The sequence below is a fragment of the Agelaius phoeniceus genome, chromosome 29 (genome assembly GCF_051311805.1).
Source record: "Agelaius phoeniceus isolate bAgePho1 chromosome 29, bAgePho1.hap1, whole genome shotgun sequence".
In the NCBI taxonomy this organism is placed as follows: domain Eukaryota; kingdom Metazoa; phylum Chordata; class Aves; order Passeriformes; family Icteridae; genus Agelaius; species Agelaius phoeniceus.
In genome coordinates, this window is record NC_135293.1 from 1,998,465 (window position 1) to 2,019,183 (window position 20,719).

The 20,719-nt window shown below is 64.8% G+C and overlaps 2 protein-coding genes across 3 annotated transcripts in view; one reads left to right on the forward strand and one right to left on the reverse strand.

Moving 5' to 3' along the window:
* SLC5A5 (solute carrier family 5 member 5) lies at window positions 1–9,534 on the reverse strand. The gene is made up of 15 exons (XM_077191506.1): window positions 9,362–9,534; window positions 8,521–8,982; window positions 7,929–7,994; window positions 7,398–7,449; window positions 7,237–7,304; window positions 6,719–6,873; window positions 5,879–6,019; window positions 4,824–4,953; window positions 4,208–4,296; window positions 4,006–4,118; window positions 3,501–3,571; window positions 2,039–2,125; window positions 1,154–1,359; window positions 647–750; window positions 1–260 (listed from the first exon to the last, which is right to left on the reverse strand). Exons 2-15 carry the CDS (start codon window positions 8,875–8,877, stop codon window positions 49–51), a joined length of 1,851 nt encoding a protein of 616 aa, XP_077047621.1. The 5' UTR covers window positions 8,878–8,982; window positions 9,362–9,534; the 3' UTR covers window positions 1–48.
* The window catches only part of JAK3 (Janus kinase 3), a 16,384-nt gene continuing 4,230 nt past the window's right edge, over window positions 8,566–20,719 (forward strand). Inside the window, exons 1-17 of one of the 2 annotated variants that reach the window (XM_077191482.1) lie at window positions 8,566–8,845; window positions 11,049–11,140; window positions 11,698–11,910; window positions 12,696–12,819; window positions 12,906–13,017; window positions 13,557–13,702; window positions 14,535–14,817; window positions 16,081–16,209; window positions 16,897–17,054; window positions 17,645–17,756; window positions 17,954–18,140; window positions 18,710–18,834; window positions 18,912–19,046; window positions 19,127–19,211; window positions 19,304–19,431; window positions 19,946–20,084; window positions 20,487–20,638. In XM_077191482.1, coding sequence (XP_077047597.1) covers window positions 11,706–11,910; window positions 12,696–12,819; window positions 12,906–13,017; window positions 13,557–13,702; window positions 14,535–14,817; window positions 16,081–16,209; window positions 16,897–17,054; window positions 17,645–17,756; window positions 17,954–18,140; window positions 18,710–18,834; window positions 18,912–19,046; window positions 19,127–19,211; window positions 19,304–19,431; window positions 19,946–20,084; window positions 20,487–20,638 — 2,220 coding nt within the window. In that variant the 5' untranslated portion in view covers window positions 8,566–8,845; window positions 11,049–11,140; window positions 11,698–11,705. Of the gene's footprint in view, window positions 8,846–10,971; window positions 11,141–11,697; window positions 11,911–12,695; window positions 12,820–12,905; window positions 13,018–13,556; window positions 13,703–14,534; window positions 14,818–16,080; window positions 16,210–16,896; window positions 17,055–17,644; window positions 17,757–17,953; window positions 18,141–18,709; window positions 18,835–18,911; window positions 19,047–19,126; window positions 19,212–19,303; window positions 19,432–19,945; window positions 20,085–20,486; window positions 20,639–20,719 lie in introns of those variants that run through there. The other variant, XM_054650189.2, reaches the window with a different exon arrangement.

Consider the following 20,719-nt stretch of genomic DNA (forward strand, 5'->3'; position numbering starts at 1 on the left):
AGCAGCTCCTTTATTGGGGCCAGCACTGTGTCCCCACCCCGCTGTCCCCTACACGTCGCTCTCGGTGACGGTGCCACCCTTGGCGGGGTCACACGGGGGTTTCCACTCCCCTCCCGTCTCCAGCAGCGCCCGGGTCACCGTGGCCTTGTCCAGGGGCTCGTCCCCAGTGCTGCTGTCACCCTTGAGGCCACCCGAGGGTGCAGCCCTGACGATGTCCCACCACAGCACGCCCTGGGGACGGCGGCTCTGCCGCGCTGGCCCTGTCAGGAGGGGACACCGTGACAGGAATGGGTGACAGGGACAGAGTGACAAGGACAGGTGACAGGAATGAGGTCACAGAGAAGGGTGACAGGGTGACAGGGATGGGTGACAGGGAGTGACAGGAATGAGGTCACAGGGAAGGGTGACAGGAATGGGTGACAGGGATGGGTGACAGGAATGAGGTCACAGGGAAGGGTGACAGGGACAGAGTGACAGCTACGGGTGACAGGGAATGGCAGGAATGAGGTCACAGGGAAGGGTGACAGGAATGGGTGACAGGGATGGGTGACAGGAATGAGGTCACAGGGAAGGGCGACAGGGACAGGGTGATGGGGGGTGACCCAGGGGGTGACACAGGAGGTGACAGGGCCATCTCCCCTCTCACCTGGCAGCAGGCTGAGCAGGGCCCCTGTCCCCACAGTCCCCAGTGTCCCCAAGGCACCGTAGTACAGGTAGGATATGGAGTAGAAGTCACCCAGGATGGCCGGGCTGTGACAGGGGACAGCGGGGTGTCACCGCCAGCAGGGACACACGGTGACATCACCACCCGCAGGGACACCCAGTGACATCACAGGGAATGGGGACAGGGTTGTGACATCACAGCCAGCAGGGCCAGGGATGTGATGTCACAGGGACCAGGGACGGGGATGTGATGTCACAACAAACAGGGACGGACTGTGACATCATAAGGGACAGGGACATTGTTGTGATGTCACAACAAGCAGGGGCAGTGACGTGACATCAGAGCCAGCAGGGACAGGGATGTGAGACCACAGCCAGCAAGAACAGGGACAGGGACGTGCCACCCCAGGGGACAGGGACAGGGATGTGCCACTCCAGGGGACAGGGACAGGGACGTGCCACCCCAGGGGATGTCCCCAGCCCCACTCACCGCAGCGGCTCCGGGGGTGGCGCGGGCAGGGTGGGGCCGCTGGTGGCGCTGGTGGCGTTGGTGGCGTTGGTGGCGTTGCGGGGCGGGCACAGCGTCCCCCAGGTGGGCAGCACCCCCATGGTGGCCGCGCTGGGCGGGTACAGGGTGGCACCCACGGCCACCCACAGTGACAGTGCCAGGCCCACGGCCAGGCCCCCCAGCACCCCCTGGGACAGGGACAGGGACAGGGACAGGGACAGGAACAGGGACAGGGACAGGGATAAGGACAGGGACAGGGACAGGGACAGGGACAGGGACAGGACAGGGACAGGGACAGGACAGGGACAGGGGATCAGCAGGGCCCAGGGGAGCTGTGGAGACCCTCCCCAAAAATCCCAAATATTCCCATGGCTGTGCTGAATGGCAGCACACCCAAAATCCTCCTCACCCCCAAATCCTCCCATTCCCAAAATCCCCCTCCCCAAACCCCCCAAATCCCCAATTCCCCAAACACCCCAAACACCCCAAACTCCCCAAACCATCCCCGTGCTGACCCCAAACCCCAAACCCCAAACCGCTGACCCCAAATTCTCAAACCTCAAACCTCCAATCCCCAAACCCCAGACCCTTTCCCGAAATCCCCTAAACACCTCAATGCCCAAACCACAGACCCTGTCCCCAAATCCCCCAAACACCCCAACCCCCAAATCCCGCAAACCCCAAACCTCAAATCCCAAACCGCTGATCCCAAACCCCAGACCCTCACACTAAACCCCCCAAACCCCAAATCCCCAAACCACAAATCTCCCAAATGCCCAAACCCCAAATCCCCCAAACCCAAACCTGATCCCAAACCCCAAACCCCAAACCCCAACCCCAAACCCCAAACCCTGACCCCGCACTCACGGCGGTGCCGCAGCGGGGCAGGAACATCCCCAGTATGAAGGCGCCCAGCAGGGGCCCGCTGATCACCCCCATCACCGTGAAGGAGCCCTGGCGTTTTTGGGGTTTTTTGGGGGTTATTTTAGGGTCTGGGAGAGCTCCAGGGGGGGCCTGGCACTGCCCCAACCCCCCCTCCTCAATGGCTCTTCAGGTGCCACCAGAGCATGGCCATGTCCCCACTGTGTCCCCACTGTGTCCCCACTGTGTCCCTGTGGTGTCTCCACTCCGTTGGGCACAGACAGTGTGGGGGGTTTGGGGTTTTGGGGTTTTTTTTGGGGTCTGGGAGAGCTCCAGGAGGGCCTGGCACTGCCCCAAACACCCCTGCTTGAGGGCTCTCCAGGTGCCACCAGAGCTGGGCTGTGTCCCCACGGTGTCCCTGTGGTGTCCCCACTCAGATGGGCACAGACAGAGCAGGGATTTGGGGGGTTCAGGGGGGGTTGTGGAGGTTTTGGGGGTTTTTTGGGGTCTGCAAGAGCTCCAGGGGGGCCTGGCACTGCCCCAACCCCTTCACCCTCGAGGGCTCTCCAGGTGCCACCGGAGCATGGCCGTGTCCCTGCGGTGTCACTGCTTGGATGGTCACTGACAGCACGGGGGGTTTGGGGGATTTTGGGGGGGTTTTGGGGTTTTTTTGGGGTCTGCGAGAGTTCCAGGGGAGGCCTGGCACTGCCTCAACTCCCCCTCAATGAAGGTTCTCTGGGTGGCACCAGAGCTGGGCTGTGTCCCCGCAGTGTCCCTGTGGTGTCCCCACTCAGATGGGCACAGACAGGGGACAGGGTTTGGGGGGGATTCGGGGGAGGTTTGCAGGTTTTTTAGGGTTTTTGGGGGTTTTTTTGAGGTCTGCGAGAGCTCCAGGGGGGCCTGGCACTGCCCCAACTCCTTCACCCTCAAGGGCTCTCCAGGTGCCACCGGAGCATGGCCGTGTCCCCACGGTGTCACTGCTTGGATGGTCACTGACAGCATGGGCGGGTTTGGGGGGATTTTGGGGGGGTTTTGGGTTTTTTTTGGGGTCTGCGAGAGCTCCAGGGGAGGCCTGGCACTGCCTCAACTCTCCCTCCACGAAGGTTCTCCGGGTGCCACCAGAGCTGGGTTGTGTCCCCGCAGTGTCCCTGTGGTGTCCCCACTCAGATGGGCACAGACAGGGGACAGGGTTTGGGGGGGATTTGGGGGAGGTTTGGGGGGTTTTTTGGGGGTTTTTTTGGGGATTTTTTTAGGTCTGCGAGACCTCCAGGGGGGCCTGGCACTGCCCCAACCCCTTCACCCTCGAGGGCTCTCCAGGTGCCACCGGAGCATGGCTGTGTCCCCGCGGTGTCACCGCTTGGATGGTCACTGACAGCGTGGGGGTTTGGGGGGTTTTGGGGGGGTTTTGGGTTTTTTTTGGGATGGTAGAAGCTGAGGGAGGGGATTTGGGGTCTCAGGGGGCTCTCACCTGCAGGACACCCCCCCCCAGCAGTGAGGACAGAGCGGCCACGGTGATGCAGGAGGTGCCAAAGGTGAGAGCTGTGGGAATATGGGATGGGATGGGATTGGGATGGGATTTATGGGATTGGGATTGGGATGAGATTGATGGGATGGGATTGATGGGATTGATGAGATTGGGATTGATGGGATGGGTTACGGTTGGGATTTGTGATAGATTGATGGGGTGGGACAGAATCTATGGGATGGGATTGATGGGATTGGGATTGAGATGGGATGGATGGGATGGGATTGGGATTGAGATGGGATGGATGGGATGGGATTGGGATTTATGGGATGGGATTGGGTTAGGATTTCTGGGATTGGTTTGGGATTTACGGGATGGGATTGAGATGGAACTCATAGGGTGGAATGGGACGGCACAGCCTGGCACAGCCCAGGCGGGGGTGACCCTGGGGGTGACCCATCCCCGCAGGGTGTCCCATCCCTGTCCCCGCAGGCGCGGTGACACTCACAGAGCCCCTTGGAGATCAGTGTCAGCTTCCTGGGGGACAGCGCCGGCAGCCGCGGCCGCACCAGGTCCTCCACGGTGACGGCAGCCATGGCGTTGATGGACGTGGAGGCCGTGCTGGGCATGAGGTGGCCCCGTCAGCCCCATGGGGACACCGGGGTGGTGGCACCCCCCGCCCGTGTCCCCAGGCTGGGACCCCTCCTCACCTGAGCGTGCCGCTGTAGGCGCAGGCCAGGAACAGCCCCGGCACCCCCGGCATGCTCCCAAAGATGTCCAGGACCAGGTAGGGCATGTACTGGGGGACAGGGGTGAGGGGAGGGGCCAGGGGGACCCCAAAACCCCTGGGAGCCCCCTAGACTCCCACCCCACTGCCTCATGGGGTGCTGGAGGGGACAGGATCCCGGGGAGACCCCAAAACCCACTGGGAGCCCCCCAGTCTCCTATCCCAATGCCTCAGGGGTGCTGGAAAGGATCTAGAGCCCTGGGGGACCCCAAATACCCCTGGGAGCCCCAAACTCCCACCCCACTGCCTCAGGGGGTGCTGGAGAGATGAGGATTCTGGAGGACCCCCAAAACCCCCTCTGACCCCACTGCTTGAAGGGTCCTGAAAGGGCCAGGACCCCAGGGGATCCCAAAACCCCCTCTGACCCCACTACCTTGGGGAGTCCTGAAGAGGATCTGGATACCAAGGGACCCCTGTGCCCCTGAGGGGGCCCAAAACCCCCTCTGACCCCACTGCTTGAGGGGTCCTGGAAGGGACACGATCCTGTGGGACCCCAAAACCCGCTGTGATGCCAGGGGGGTGTCCCGGGGGGTTGGTACCTGGTCGGGGGCAGAGATGGCCCCGGCCAGCAGAGGGTCACAGTGGCCATAGAGCACGAACATGACGAGCCCGCAGGCCACGGCGCTGGCCACGATGCAGAACAGCCCGACCTGATTGACCAGCAGTGCCCTGCAGGGGCACGGGGGGCACGGGGGGCACGGGGGGCACAGGGGGTATGGGGGGCATGCGGGTCATGGGGAGCACAGGGAACACGGGGGGCATGGGGGGCACAGGGAACACGGGGGGCATGGGAGGCGTGCAGGTCATGGGGGGGACGGGGGACACGGGGGGCATGGGGGGCACGGGTGCATGCGGGTCGTGAGGAGCACGGGGGACATGGGGGATACAGGGGGCACAGGGGGCACAGGGGGCATGCGGGTCATGGGGGGCACGGGGAACACGGGGGGCATGGGTGGCACAGGGGACATGGGGGCACGGGGGACACGGGGGACATGGGGGACATGAGGGGCATGGGGGGCACAGGGTACATGCGGGGCATAGGGGGCATGGGGGGCATGGGGGACACAGGGGGCACGGGGGGCATGCAGGGCATGGGGGACACGGGGGACATGAGGGGCACAGGGGGCACGGGGGGTACGGGAGACATGGGGAGCATGGGGGACACGCGGGGCATGGGGGTCAGGGTCCTGCCAGGGCAACTGGAAAGGTGCCAGGTCCTGGCAGGGCGGGAGGGGCCGGGCAGGGGGTTGGGGTCTCGCACAGGAGGGCTCAGGCAGTGCGGGAGTGTGGGGTCCTGGCAGGGGTGTCAGGGGAATTCAGGGTCAATAAAGGGGTGCAAGGTCCTGGCAGGGGTGTCAGGGGAATTCGGGGTCCATGAAAGGGTGCAAGGAGGTCCTGGCAGGGGCTGTGCCAGGTCCTTGCAGGGCGCTTCACCCACACAACGACCCGGGCAGGAGACAAAGCCCCCCCTGCCCCCAGAGCATCCCATCCCCTCTGCGACTCCCAGCGCGGGATCCGGAAAATTCCCGGGGATGCCGGGGGGATCCGGAGAGTTCCCGGGGTTCCCGGGGATGCCGGGGGGGTCCGGACTCACATCTTGGCCTCCCTCTCGCTCCTGCAGGCCACGTAGCGCTGCACCTGCGCTTGGTTGACGCCGTACATGGAGAGCCAGAGCAGCGTCCCGCCCAGCACGAAGGTCCACACCGTGTACCGGCTCCGCGGGTGCGGGTTGAAACTGGGCACGGCCCGGGACCGGTCAGGGGGGCACGGCATGGCACAGAGCCCGGGGAGAGCGGGCAGGGGCTGGGAGAGACCCCACAGATCCCGGGGTGGGGTGAGAGGGGCTGGGAGTGAGCCCAGAACTCAGGGAAGGAGGTGAGGGGCTGGGGATGACCCCACAGATCCCAGCGTGGGATGAGAGAAGCTGGGGGCGACCCCAGAACTCAGGGCAAGGAGATGGGAGCTGGGAGTGACCCCAGAACCCGGGGAAGGGGGTGAAGGTCTGGGGGTGACCCCACAGATCCCGAGGTTGGGGGTGAGGGGACCTGGGAGTGACCCCAGAAGTCAGGGAAGGGGTGAGAGAGGCTGGGAGTGACCCCAGAACTCAGCACAGGGGTGAGAAGGGACTGGGAGAGACCCCAGAATGTGGGGAAGGGGGTGAAGGGCTGGGGGTGACCCCACAGATCCCGAGACTGGGGGTGAGAGGGGCTGGGGGTGACCCTAGAACCCAGAACAGGGGGTGAGGAAACTGGGAGTGACCCCCAGTACCCCGGGGCAGGGGCAGCGGGGTCCCGCGGGGTTCGGGGGGACACGGTGACCCCACAGATCCCAAGGCAGAGGCAGCGGGGTCCCGCGGGGTTCGGGGGGGACACGGTGACCCCACAGATCCCAAGGCAGGGGCAGCGGGGTCCCGCGGGGTTCGGGGGGGACCCACTCGGCGAAGTTGAGCCTGGAGCCGTTGCTGGCGATGCTCAGCACCTCGGCGGGACCCCCCGCCAGCAGCGTCCCCCGGATGGCGATGGCGACAAAACCCGCGAGCATCACAAACACCTGGAACACGTCGGTCCAGATGACAGCCTTCATCCCGCCCTGCGGCACAGCGAGCGGGGCTGAGCGCCGGGACACCCCCGCGACAGCCAGGGACACCCCCGGGACAGCCAGGGACACCTCGGGACAGCCAGGGACACCCCCGAGAGAGCCAGGGACACCTCGGGACATCTCCTGGGACAGCCAGGGACACCTCGAGACACCCACAGGACACCCTGGGACACCCCCAGGACACCTCGGGACCCCACCAAGACCCCCCCAGGACACCTCAGGACACCCACAGGACACCCTGGGACACCCCCAGGACAACCCCCTGGGACACCTCGGGACCCCCCTGGACCCATCGGGACACCCGAGACGCCCCGGGGACCCCCCAGGACCCCCCAGGACCCCCCCCCCGCTCACGATGGTGGTGTAGAAGGTGCAGATGGCCCCCGTGGACAGCAGCGATGCCCAAATATCCAGCCCGGTGACTGAGGGAAGAGGGGACAATGCTGAGGGGGGGAATTGTCACCTGGGGAGGGGGACACAGGGACGGGGAGAGCCCCCCCCGCGCCACACCACACCTTGGTTTAGGATCAGGGCGGGCGCGTAGATGACGATCCCAGTGTAGAGCATCTGCGGGAAGAGGGGGCTCAGGATCCCGAGTGGGGCTCAGGATCCCGAGGGGTGCTCAGGGTCCCGAGTGGGGCTCAGGGTCCCGAGTGGGGGCTCAGGGTCCCAAGAGGGGCTCAGGATCCCGAGTGGGGCTCAGGGTCCCGAGTGGGGCTCAGGATCCCGAGTGGGGGCTCAGCGCCCCAAGAGGGGCTCAGGATCCCGAGGGGGGCTCAGAATCCCGAGGGGGAGCTCAGGGTCCCGAGGGGGGGCTCAGGATCCCGAGTGGGGGCTCAGGATCCCGAGGGGGGCTCAGGGTCCCCTCGCAGGTGACACGGCGGGGGGGATCGGCGCGGTTTTCTCTCCAAACAGCGCTCCCGCCGCGCCGCTCTCGCTCCGAGCCAGCCCAAACAGCAGCACGGGGTCGAGGGCGCTTCCCAGGGGCTCAGGGCACCGCCAGCGCTGTCCCTGCGCTGTCCCCAAGGCCAGCACCGCACACGCACCGTGGCCACCACGTACTGCACGGTCCCGCACAGCCGCACGCTCCGGCTGAAGCGCCGCTCCAGGTACTGCGACAAGGACAAGGACAAAGAGCACGTCGGGACCAGCCCGGAGTGAGCCCTGAGCAGGGGCTGGGGGGGCTCGAGGGACCCCCAAAACCCCGGCAGGGCGAGCGGGGTCCCGCTGGGAACTCCAACGCACGGGGGGAGAGGGGCTGGGAGAGACCCCCCAGCAGCCGGGGCAGGGGGTGAGAAGGGTCCGCACCCCCCGTGGGGTTGGGGGGGACACAGAGACCCCCAGAACCCCAAGGCAGGGGGGGAGCGGGGTCCTACGGGGCTGCGAGGGGACACCCGGGTCACCCCGGGACAGCCCCAGGACAGCCAGGGACACCTTGGGACAACCCCCGGGACACCCCCAGGACAGCCAGGGACACCCCAGAACACCTCGGGACACCCCGGGACACCTTGGGAGCGGGGTCCGCACCCTCCGGGGGGGCCTCATCCGCCGAGTTGAGCCCGGAGCCGTTGGCAGCGATGCTCGGCACCTCGGCGGCCCCCCCCAGCCGTGTCCCCGCCGTGTCCCCGCCGTGCCCACCTCGTAGGTGCTGGTGAGCCCCAGGCGGTAGAAGACGGGCAGGAAGAGCTGCGCGGTGAGCGCGCTGTTGATGAGCTGCGCCAGGCACATCCAGAGGAATTTGGCTCCGTAGCGGAACGCCTCGGCCGGCACCCCCAGCACCTGGATGGCCGACATGAAACTGGCGGACAGCGAGAGCCCCACGGGCAGCGCCGACATCCTCCGGCCACCCGTGAAAAAATCCTCCGAGGTTTTCTGGCCGCCCTTGGCCAGCCCGTGGAAGAGCCCGATGGCCGTGGAGATCAGCAGCATCAGCGCGAAGACTCCGTAATCCCACGGGCTGAAGGTGAGGTCCCGCACGTCCTGGGGTCCTGGCATGGTGGCTTTAGGGTGTGGGGGACCCCAAATAGGGCGGCTGCGGGAGGGACTCGGCGCGGGGTTAGGCCGGGGCTCGGCGGCAGCGGCGCATCCGAGGGGGGGAGACTGGAGGAAGAGAGAATTCCTTGGAATGGGAGAGCCGAGCGGAAAGCAGGAGTGGGGAGCGGGACTTTGTGCCGCACCCCGTGCCCTCTGTGCCCTTCCCAAGCCGGGGCTGTGCCAAGGGGTGCCAAAGGGCAGAGTCCGAGGAGGAACAGCCAGAATTTGGCTGGGGAATTGCCCCCGATCCTTCCCCGCTTGGGCTGCTCTGGCTACCAGGGAAGCACCGAAGGGACACGGCCGGGAGGGAGCGGGGAGGGAGAGGGAGAGGGGGGGAGAGACCCCTCCCCAAAGCAGCACAAACAAGGAGGGGCAGAGCCTCCGGCGGAGCCAAAGTTATCTCCAGCCGAGGGGAAAAAACAACAAACCCGAAGGAAACCTTTACCCCAGAAGGAACAGGTTGTTGTTTGCCGGCGGAGCGGGACGGACCGGCCGGACCGAGCCCGAGGAGCCGAGCGGGGGCTGCTCCCCGGGGAGGGGTCCCTGCCGCGTCCCCCGAGGTGTGGAGGGCCCGGCCGTGCCTCGAGCTGCTCCAGCCGGTGGGAGGCACGTTCAGGCGCTCGGGGAGGGAGCCGCGGCGGGGAGGATGGAGCTGTCGGCGGCCGTGGCCATAAATAACCCCTTCCCTCCCGTACGGCCCCGGCGCTGAGCCCCGGCAGCGCGGCGGTGGCGGGGCAGGACGGTGGCTCCTGGCGGGATACGTGGCACCGGGCGTGGGGCTGGCCCCGCTTCCTCATTCCCTGCCACCAACGCCACCTTGTCCCGCCCGGGCACGGACAGATTTGGGGATTTCCACGCTCTTGCCCCAAACCCCGCGGGTGAGGTTGGGGTTGGGGCAGGGGAACAGCCCTGAGATGAGGACAGAGCTGGCAGTGTGGCCTCTGATGTGTCACCGCCCCCTCCGAGGTGTCACCGAGGGGGAAGAGTCCACTCCAGGGTGTCACCACGGGGGCAGTGTCCCCTCCAAGGTGTGGCCACGGAGGAACTGTCCCCTCCGAAGTGTCACTGCAAGGTCCCTGTCCCCTACACAGCATCACCACGAGGTCTCTGTCCCCTCCCGGTCATCACCATGGAGGAGGCAGTGTCCTCTGCAGGCCATCACCACGAGGTCACCGTCCCCTCCAGGTCACCAGCATGAAGGCACCGTCCCCTCCGAGATGTCACCACGGAAGCATTGCCCCCTCCCAGGTGTCACCACGAAGGCTCCGTCCCCTCTAATCCATCACCGCGAGGTCCCCGTCCCCTCCCCGGTGCCACCACGGGGCCACCGCCCCCTCTGAGTCCTCCCCGCCGGGCAGACGAGGGTCCCTGTCCCTGTCTCCAGCCCTGGTGGTGGCACTGTCCCCACCACGTGTCCCCGGAGCGGGGGGACAGGGCAGGGCAGGACCCCTTCCCCTCCCCGCCGCGGCGCCTCCTCCTCGCCGAGCGGGCTTGGAGCAGCTCCAGGGGAAAAAACAACGAGTTTGGGCCACATCCGCCGGGCGGGGACGTGCGACACCGCACGGGCCCGAGGCTGGCACACGCCCAGCCCCGCGGTGGCACCGGGGGCAGGACCGGGGCCAGGAGGGGCTCTGGGAGTGGCAGCAATGGGGGACGGGGGGGGTTGGCAGCGCCCTGGCTGAGCTGCCCTGGCAGAGCATCCCCCGCCCCTGTGGTACCCACGGCGCCAGCACTGGGGGGTGCCCGGAGTGTCCCCGGGGATGCCCAGAGGTGCCCAGAGGATTCCCGAGGGTGCCCAGATTGTCCCTGGGGGTACCCAGAGGGTCTCCAGGGGTGCCCAGAGTGTCCCCGAGGGTGCCCAGAGAGTCCCCGGAGGTGCCCAGAGTGTCCCCGAGAGTGCCCAGATTGTCCCCGGGTTTGCCCAAAGGAGTGCCCGGCTTTGCCCAAAGGAGTGCCCAGAGTGTGCCCGGGGGTGCCCAGGTTTTCAACCCTTCGCCCTCCCGACACCCCCTGGCTGCGCCCCGGGGTGTCGCATTCTGTCCCCCCTCCCCTGGAAGGAAGCCGCCCGCCCAGGAGGCCTCGGGCAGGAAGGAAGTCGCCCGGGGGATTTTTTATCTCTCCTTCGCTCGCAGCCACCTACGCACCCCCAGAACCCCGATTTGGCAGCGCAGCCCGTCCGGGACCCCCTCCCCAGGCCCGCAGCGAGGCCCCCGGCACGGCAGAGGTACCGGGGGGGAGCCGGGGGTGCGGCCAGCTCGGGATGGAACCGGGGATGGAACGGGGATGGGGCCGAGATGGAGCCAGGGATGGGGCCGGGGTTGGAGCCGGGATGGAGCTGGGGATGGGGCCGGGATTGACTCAGGATGGAACCGGGGATGGAGCCGGGATGGAACCGGGATAGGGCCGGGAATGGAGCCAGGATGGAGCCGGGATGGGGCTGGGATGGAGCCGGGGATGGAGCCGAAATGGGGCTGGGATGGAGCCGGGAATGGAGCCGAGATGGGGCTGGGATGGGGCTGGGATGGAACCGGGATGGAGCCGGGATAGAGCCGGGTCCCCCCTGCTCACACCGGGAGCACTGAGGCAGAGGAGGAGCGGCCGGGAGGACGGGACAGGCTGGGAGAGGGGGGCGAAATCCAACCGCGTGCCTCAGTTTCCCCTCCCTCCTTCCCAGGAGGGGCCCATCCCAGCCCTGCGGGTGTTGCTGCTGCGGGGTTTGACCGCGGGGAGGATGATGAGGGTGGGACAAGGGGGTCACTCCGAGTCTCCCTTTCCTTGCAGCGCCTGCCATGGCCCCGCTGGGCGAGGAGACGCCGCTGATCGGGGGCCGCTCCTGCAGCCTCTCGTCGGCCGAGAGCGGGACCCTGCAGGTGTTCCTGTACCACCGGGCCCCCGCCCCGCGCCGGGCCCCGGGCAGCGCCGCGGGCACGCTCAGCTTCACCTTCGGCGAGTACACGGCCGAGGAGCTTTGTGTGCGCGCTGCCAAAGCCTGCGGTGAGCGCCGGGCCCGGGGGCACCCGCCGGGGGGGGGGTCCGAGATGTGGGAATGGGCTCATGGGTGTGGGAACGGGGTCCTGGATGGAAAATGGGGTCCGGGATGGGGGAATGGGGTTCTGTTTGTGGGTACGGGGTCCTGGATGTGAGGATGGGGTCCTGGATGGGGGAATGGGGTCCTGGATGTGGAAATGGGGTCCTGGATAGGAGAATGGGGCCCTGGGTGTGGGAATGGGGATCTGGATGTGGGTACAGGGTCCTGGGTGTGGAGATGGGCTCCTGTTTGTGGGTACAGGGTCCTGGGTGTGGGTACAGGGTCCTGGGAGTGGGGATGGGGTCCTAGGTTTGGGTATGGGGTCCTGGATGGGAAAATGGGGTCCTGGGTGTGGGGATGGGGTCCTGGATGTGGAAATGGGGTCCTGGATGGGGGAATGGGGTTCTGAATGGGAGAATGGGGTCCTGGGTGTGGGTACAGGGCCCTGGGTGTGAATACAGGCTCCTGGATGGGAGAATGAGGCCCTGGGTGCGGGTATGGGGTCCTGGGTGTGGAAATGGGGTTCTGTATTCGTCCTCAGCAGGGAATTCTGACTGTGAACTCCAGATCCCAGCAGTGGGGTTTGGGTCCTGCCTGTGGGGTTTGGGTCCTGTCTGTGGCCTTGGGGTCCAGTCATGAGCTCAGGATCCATGGGCTCAGCGTCCCGAGCGCATCCTTGCCAGGAGATCCTGGCTGTGCTGTGGGGTCTCAGGGCCATGGGCTCGGGTCCCAGCCCCCTGTGTGTCCCCAGGCGTGCTGCCCGTGTGCCACCCTCTCTTCGCCCTGGCCACGGAGGACCTGAGCTGCTGGTTCCCCCCCAACCACGTGTTCACCGTGGATGAGTCCTGCAGCCAGGTCGTGGTGTACAGGATCAGGTGCAGCTCCCACCCTTCCCTGACATCCCTCGGGGTCGTGGTCTCTGGGGGACGCAGCGCTGAGACCCCTCCTCTGTCCCCATCAGGTTCTTCTTCCCCAACTGGTGCGGACTGGGACAATCCCACCGCTTCCAGCTGCTGAACGGCCGGGCCAGCCCCATCCTGGACTACCCCGTCATTGATTACCTGTTTGCCCAGGTGAGCGCTGCCAGCCTGGCTGCTCCTCCTCCTCCTCCTTCATCCCCCAGGCTGTGTCTGTCTCCTGTGGGGACCGGGATGGTTCCGGGGGTGGTTTTGTGGTGTTCTCTCCTCCTTCTCCTTCTCCTTCTCCTTCTCCTTCTCCTTCTCCTTCTCCTTCTCCTTCTCCTTCTCCTTCTCCTTCTCCTCCTCCTCCTCCTCTTCCTCCTCCTCATCCCCCAGGCTCTCTCTACTGCCTGTGGAGACCAGGATGGTGCCAGGGGTATTTTTGGGGTGTTCTGACCCCTCTCCTCCTCCTCTTCCTCCTCCTCCAGCCTGGGGGAGGTGGCTCCTCTCCCCTGGCTCACCCGGAGCTGCTCATGACCACCCCCAGATGGGGTCACTCTGTCCCCTGAGGGGGACACGCCCTGGGGACAGGGAAGCAGAGCCTGGGCAGGATGTGACTCCTGGGGGCTCTGGGACACGAGGGTGACACTGGCACGGTTTGGGGGGGTCTCAGGAGATGGGAGAGCCCCCCCTGAGCCTCGTGCCCTTCCCAGTCCCGCAGTGATTTCATCGGGGGCCGCGTGGCTGTGGGGCTGAGCCTGCCCACGCAGGAGCAGTGCCTGAGCCTGGCCGTGCTGGACATGCTGCGCATCGCCAAGGAGCAGCGGCAGAGCCCCGCGCAGGTCTGCAGCCACGTCAGGTGAGACAGGGACAGTGGCACTCACGGGACCGTGTGACACCCCTGGGGACAGAGGGACACCCATGGGGACAGCCTGGCATGGCTGGGGATGGCCTGAATCCTATAGGGACAGTGTGGCACCCATGGGGACAGTGTGACACCCCTGGAGACAGAGGGACACCCATGGGGACAGCCTGGCATGGCTGGGGATGGCCTGAATCCTATAGGGACAGTGTGGCACCCATGGGGACAGTGTGACACCCCTGGAGACAGCCTGAATCCCATGGGGACAGTGTCACACCCCTGGCGACAGTGTGACAGCCTCGGGGACAGCCTGAAACCCATGGGGACAGTGTGACAGCCCCGGGGACAGTGGGATACCCCTGGGGACAGTGTGATAACCTCGAGGACACCCTGACACCCCCGGGATCAGTGTGACACCCCCGGGATCAGTGTGACACCCCTGGAGACAGTGTGACACCCCCAGGGACACCCCGACACCCCCGGGGACAGTCTGAATCCCATGGGGACAGTGTGACACCCCCAGGGACAGTGCGACATGCCCCGGGAAACCCCGACACCCCCAGGGACAGTGTGACACCCCCGGGGGCAGTCTGAGTCCCATAGGGACAGTGTGACACCCCCAGGGACAGTGTGACACTCCCGGGGACACCCCGACACCCCCAGGGACAGTGTGACACCCCCGGGGACAGTCTGAATCCCATAGGGACAGTGTGACACTCCCGGGGACACCCTGACACCCCCAGGGACAGTGTGACACCCCCCGGGGACAGTGTGACACCCCCGGGGACGGTGTGACATGCCCCGGGACACCCCGCTCCACTCCCCACAGCTACAAGTCGTGCCTGCCGGCGCCGCTGCGCTCGCAGATCCAGCAGCACAACTTCGTGACCCGCAAGCGCCTCCGCCGCCGCTTCGGCAAATCCCTGCGGCGCCTGGGGGGCTGCGAGCCGGACGCGCCGCACCTGAAGCTCAAGTACCTGCTGGACCTGGAGCGGCTCCAGCGCCGCCACAGCGAGGAGATTTTCCACGTGCGCTCCCCCGGATCCGCAGCACCCGTCACCATCCACGTGTGCGGTGACAGCGGCGTGGCCTGGAGCTGCGGTGGCTCCGAGGTGCTCCGGTGTTCTGGTCTCTCTGAGTGCCACTGAGGGAACCCCGGCCAGCCCCGAGACAGTGAACAGCGTGGGGAGGGCACTCTCCCATGCCCTGGGGGTACAGAGGGCAGCCAGGCTGATCCTGGGGGTACCAAAGGCAGCCAGGCTGATCCCTGAGGGTATCAAAGGCAGCCAGGCTGATCCCTGGGGGTGCCAAAGGCAGCCAGGCTGATCCCTGAGGGTATCAAAGGCAGCCAGGCTGATCCTGGGGGTACAGAAGGACAGAAGGCAGCCAGGCTGATCCCTGAGGGTATCAAAGACAGCCAGGCTGATCCTGGGGGTACCAAAGGCAGCCAGGCTGATCCTGCGGGTACAGAAGGACAGAAGGCAGCCAGGCTGATCCCTGAGGGTATCAAAGACAGCCAGGCTGATCCTGGGGGTACCAAAGGCAGCCAGGCTGCTCCTGGGGGTACCAAAGGCAGCCAGGCTGATCCTGGGGGTACCAAAGGCAGCCAGGCTGATCCTGCGGGTACCAAAGGCAGCCAGGCTGATCCTGGGGGTGCCAAAGGCAGCCAGGCTGATCCTGGGGGTACCAAAGGCAGCCAGGCTGATCCCTGAGGGTACCAAAGGCAGCCAGGCTGGTCCCTGAGGGTATCAAAGGCAGCCAGGTTGATCCTGGGGGTATCAAAGGCAGCCAGGCTGATCGCCTGAAGCAGAGAAGACACTGGAACAATGGCAGAGGATAAAGGGGCCGACTCTTAGCAGGGTTTAATCCAAGGTTTATTTCAGGAGCGCCAAGGAGCCTCCACAAACCTCATGGGGATCCCGCTGAGAGCCCCGGGAGAGGTGCCAAGGTTACATTGAAAGGGAGGTGGGAACATAAAGTAGATAATAACATTTTACTGACCAATAAGAAAAATTAAGGTATGGGTACTGGGGAATGGACATTTAGGACAGGGTATGGGGTAACACTTGGGGGGCTGAGCCCTGGCCCCTGGCTGATCACTCGATATCCTGGACAGAAAGTTCTAGATGGAGGGGATGGGAATGCTGAGTGATTGACAGAGAGCCAGGGTGGGGATTTGGGGATGATCTCGGCAAAGGAAGGGGATTACACAGGTAAAGGGAGGGGGTACAACCTGGGTTAAACCATTTGGGAAAAATACAGGTATATAAAAACAAAACCATTACAAAGTATAAAAACACACTACAACAGGCGTGGCTGGGCGCACTGCGGGGAGCTGGCAGGGCGGGGTTGTCACCTTGGCTGTCCCTTCACAGAGCCGCCAGCACTTCTGCGACTTCCCCGACATCGCCGACATCAGCATCAAGCAGGCGGCGAGCCGCGAGGGCGGCGGCCCCGTGGAGAACCGGCTGGTCACCGTCACCAAGGCGGACAACCGGGTGCTGGTGAGCTCGGGAAGGGTTTGGGGAGCCCCGGGAGGGCTGCGGGGGACAAGGGGGTGACACCAAGGCTGGCAGAGTGTGAAAAATTGCATGTATTTTATGATTGGCTTTTTGCGAATATTGAATATTATATGTGTTGTGTTAGAAAGTAATACTGTATTAATTCTCTCAAGTACTGTGTTAAATATAGGTTTAGGTTATAAAAATTGTTAAAATAGAAACTGTGCTATGTAGGATACTTTTTTTAAAGAAAGGACTCGCAGTGAGATAGCAGCCACAGGACAAATAAATCTTTCAGAGAAAAAGAATTTATTGCTCCATTATCAGAAGAAACGAACTTCTTCCTCCCTCGAAGGCGCTGTCAGGATTCAGAGGAAGAAGCTGACAATGACCAGACAGAATCCTGTATTTGAATGGAATTTATGCATCATGTATGAAGTGTATGAATATGCAACAGGCTGTTGTTTTTAAGGGTTAATCCTCTGTTAACTGTGTCCTTTTTCGGGCTCGTGCTGCCCAGAAAAAGGTACCCAGACATCTGTAACTCTTTGTTTCTATTGTCTCATATTGCCCTAATTCAAATTGTCCAAATTATTATTATTCTAATCGTATTACTATTTCTATAACCATTTTATTACTATTAAACTTTTACAATTTTAAAGCCAAGCGACTGGCGTTTTTCACACACAGGAGGTGGAGTTCGCCACGCTGCGGGAGGCCCGGTCCTTCGTGGCTCTGCTCGATGGTTACTACCGGCTGACAGCGGATGCCCAGCACTACTTCTGCAGGGAGGTGGCACCGCCACGGCTGCTGGAGGACCTGGAGAACCAGTGCCACGGGCCCATCAGGTGGGCACCGGGACCCCCTGGGCACCAGGAACCCCTGGGAACTGGGTACCGGGACCCCTGGGCATCCCCGAGCCTGAGGGGATGTGGGGATGGAGGGGACAGAGCCACCCCCGGCCCGGGTGGGGCTCCACAGGGATCTGCTGGGTTTGGGGAGGGGGCACAGGGGTGGGCACAAGGGGTGGGGATAGGGAGGGGACAGAGGAGGGGACAGGGGGGAGCACAGGGGAGGGCACAGGGGGTGGGCACAGGGGGTGGGCACAGGGATGGGGACAGGGATGGGCACAGGGGTGGGAACAGGGGGTGGGAACAGGGGGAGACAGGGGGGTGGGCACAGGGATGGGGACAGGAATGGGGGCAGGGGTGGGCACAGGAATGGCGACAGGGGTGGGCACAGGAGTGGGAACAGCGGGGCGGGCACAGGGGGTGGGCACAAGGGGTGGGCACAGGGATGGGGACAGGGAATGGGGACAGGGAATGGGGACAGGGGTGGGAACAGGGGAGTGGGAACAGGGGGGCGGGCACAGGGGGTGGGCACAGGGGGTGCCCACGATGTCCCCATGTGGCACCATGGCCATCCCTGCCCTTGGCAGCGCCGAGTTTGCCGTGAACAAGCTGGAGGCGGCTGGGGGTGCCCCGGGGCTGTTCCTGCTGCGCCGCAGCCCCCAGGACTTTGACAGTTACCTGCTGACCGTGTGTGTGCAGGTGAGACCCCCAGGGGACCCCCGGGACACCGGGCAGGGGGGCCTGGGGGGGGCCACAACCCGGGCACTGGGAGGGCAGCACAGCCCTGGCACCTGCAGGGCGGGGACACGAGGACGGCGCCACCCGCGGTGTCCCCTCGGGGCAGGAGGGGTTTGGGGGGGTGCCCCCAATGCTGACCCCGGTGTTTCCCCCCCCAGACCCGCTCCGGCCGGGATTACAAACGGTGCCGGATCCGCCGGGACGAGGACGGGCACTGGTGGCTGTCGGGGGTGGCGCGGAGGTTCTGCAGCCTGCGGGAGCTGCTGGGCACCTACGGGCACCACGGGCTGCAGGCCGAGGGGGCACCCATGCGCCTGGAGGTGGCCTGTCCCCCCCGGGCCAAAGGTGACACCAGGGGGGCATGGCAGAGGGGGCTGCGATGTCACAGAGCGGCTGTGATGTCACAGAGGGGGCTGTGAGGCCACAGAGTAGCTATGATGTTACAGAGCGGCTGTGATGTCACAGAGCACTTGTGATGTCACAGACCAGCTGTGATGTCACAGAGCAGTTGTGAAGTCACAGAGTGGGCTGTGATGTCAAAGCAGATGTGAGGTCAGAGTGGCTCTAATGTCACAGAGCAGTCTGATGTCACAGAGTGGGCTGTGATGTCACAGAATTACTGATGTCACAAAGGAAGCTATGGTGTCACAGAGCAGCTGTGATGTCACAGAACAGGCTGTGATGTCACAGAGCGGCTGTGATGTCACAGAATGACTGATGTCACAAAGCAGGCTATGATGTCACAGAGTGGGTTGTGATGTCACATAGTGGCTGTGATGTCACAGAGCAGTTGTGATGTCACAGAACAGGCTGTTATGTCACAGAGCTGCTGTGACATCCCAGGGTGGCTGTGTGAGGTCCCCAGGTGGGGGTCCCCTGCCCAAGCGCCCCCTCACGCCCTCTCTGGCCCCCAGAGAAGTCCAACCTGCTGATCGTCCGCAGCGGGGTCCCCTGTCCCCCTGGGTCCCCTCCCGCGCCCCGGCGCCGCAGCCTCCAGCAGATGATGTTCCACAAGATCGACCCCCAGAGCCTGACACGGGTACGGGGCAGGGCAGGGCCACAGGGGGGTGGCACAGGGGGACAGGAACCCCCTGGCAACGTCCCCGTGTCCCCCAGGGCGAGAGCCTGGGCCAGGGCTCCTTCACCCAGATCTACAAAGGCATCAAACGGGACCAGGACGAGGAGGATGGAGCCCGGCAGACGCCGGTGGTGCTCAAGGTCATGGACAGCAGCCACCGCAACTGCCTGGAGGTGAGGGGTGGCACTGCCACCTGCAGGATGTCACCTCGGGGTCCCTAAGGCCCGCCCTGAGCCCTCTGTCCCTGTCCCAGTCCTTCCTGGAGGCCGCCAGCACCATGAGCCAGCTCTCCCACAAGCACCTGGTGCTGCTGCACGGCGTCAGCCTCGGCAAGGACAGTGAGTGTCCGGCGGGGCGGTGGCCACGGTGCCACCTGGGCACCCCTGAGCGCAGTGTGGGCATCCCCTGACCCCCCCTGGGGTGCCCCCAGGTGTGATGGTGCAGGAGCACGTCCGGCACGGGCCCCTGGACCTGTACCTGCGCAAGAACCGGGGCGCGGTGACCACCGGCTGGAAGCTGACGGTGGCCAAGCAGTTGGCCTATGCCCTCAACTACCTGGTGAGCCCACGGCGGTGGGAGGGGGTCCCTGGGGGTCCTGGGGGGCTGGCCTTGGGGTTCTGGCTTTGGGTATGGGGTCCTGTGCTCATCCTCCGTGGGGAATCCAGGTCTGGGTTTGGGGTCCTGGTTCTGGGTTCGAGATCCTGTGTTTATCCTCCATGGGGAGTCCTGGCTGCGGGCTCTGGACCCCAGGTGGATCCCTCATACCCCCACATCCATGGATCCCATGGATCCCCATCCCACAGCTCCCACACCCCTATATCCCATGGATCCCATGGATTCCCCATCCCACAGCCCCCAATCCATCCATACCCCACAACTCCCACACCCCCACATCCCACAGATCCCACAGATCCCCACCCCACAGCCCCCACAGCCCCCACAGCCCCATATCCCATGGATCCCACAGATCCCACAGATCCCACAGCCCCCAATCCATCCCTGGTGCTCCCCCCAGCCCACCCCAGTGTGTGGGACCACCCTGAGGGTCCTGACCCCTCTTCCCCCCATCCAGGAGGACAAGAAGATCCCGCATGGGAACGTCTCTGCCAAGAAGGTGCTGCTGGCACGGGAGGGGGACACGGCCGGGGGGAGCCCCCCCTTCATCAAACTCAACGACCCCGGGGTCAGCGTCACCGTCCTGGCCCGGGACAGTGAGTCAGGGGTCCTGGGGGGGCTGGCCTTGGGGTTCTGCCTTTGGGATTGGGGTCCTGTGTTCATCCTCCATGGGGAATCCTGGCTGTGGGCTCTGGGTCCCAGGTCTGGATGTGGGGTTCTGGTTCTGGGTTCAGGGTCCTGTGTTCATCCTCCATGGGGAATCCTGGCTGTGGGGTCTGGGTTTGGGATCCTGGTTCTGGGTTCGGGGTCCTGGTTCTGGGTTTGGGGTCCTGTGCTCATCCTCCAAGCCAGGTCCTGGCTGTGGGCTCTGAATCCCCTTCATCAAACTCACCCACCCTGGGGTCAGTGTCACCCTCCTGGTCTGGGGAGGATCCTGGGGGGTCCTGAAGGTGCTGGGCCCCCACAGTGGGTGCTGAGCAGGGCTGGGCACCCCACAGTGCTGGTGGAGAGGATCCCATGGGTGGCCCCTGAGTGCGTCAGCGACCCCGGGAGCCTGGCACTTCCAGCTGACAAGTGGGGCTTCGGAGCCACCCTCTGGGAGATCTTCAGCGGGGGGAACATGCCCCTGAGCCTGCTGGAGCCCCAGAGGGTGAGGCTGGTCCCAGCATCCTGCTGGATCCTGATCCTCCTGCACTGCCCTGCTGCCTCCTGCCCCATAATGACCCTCCTG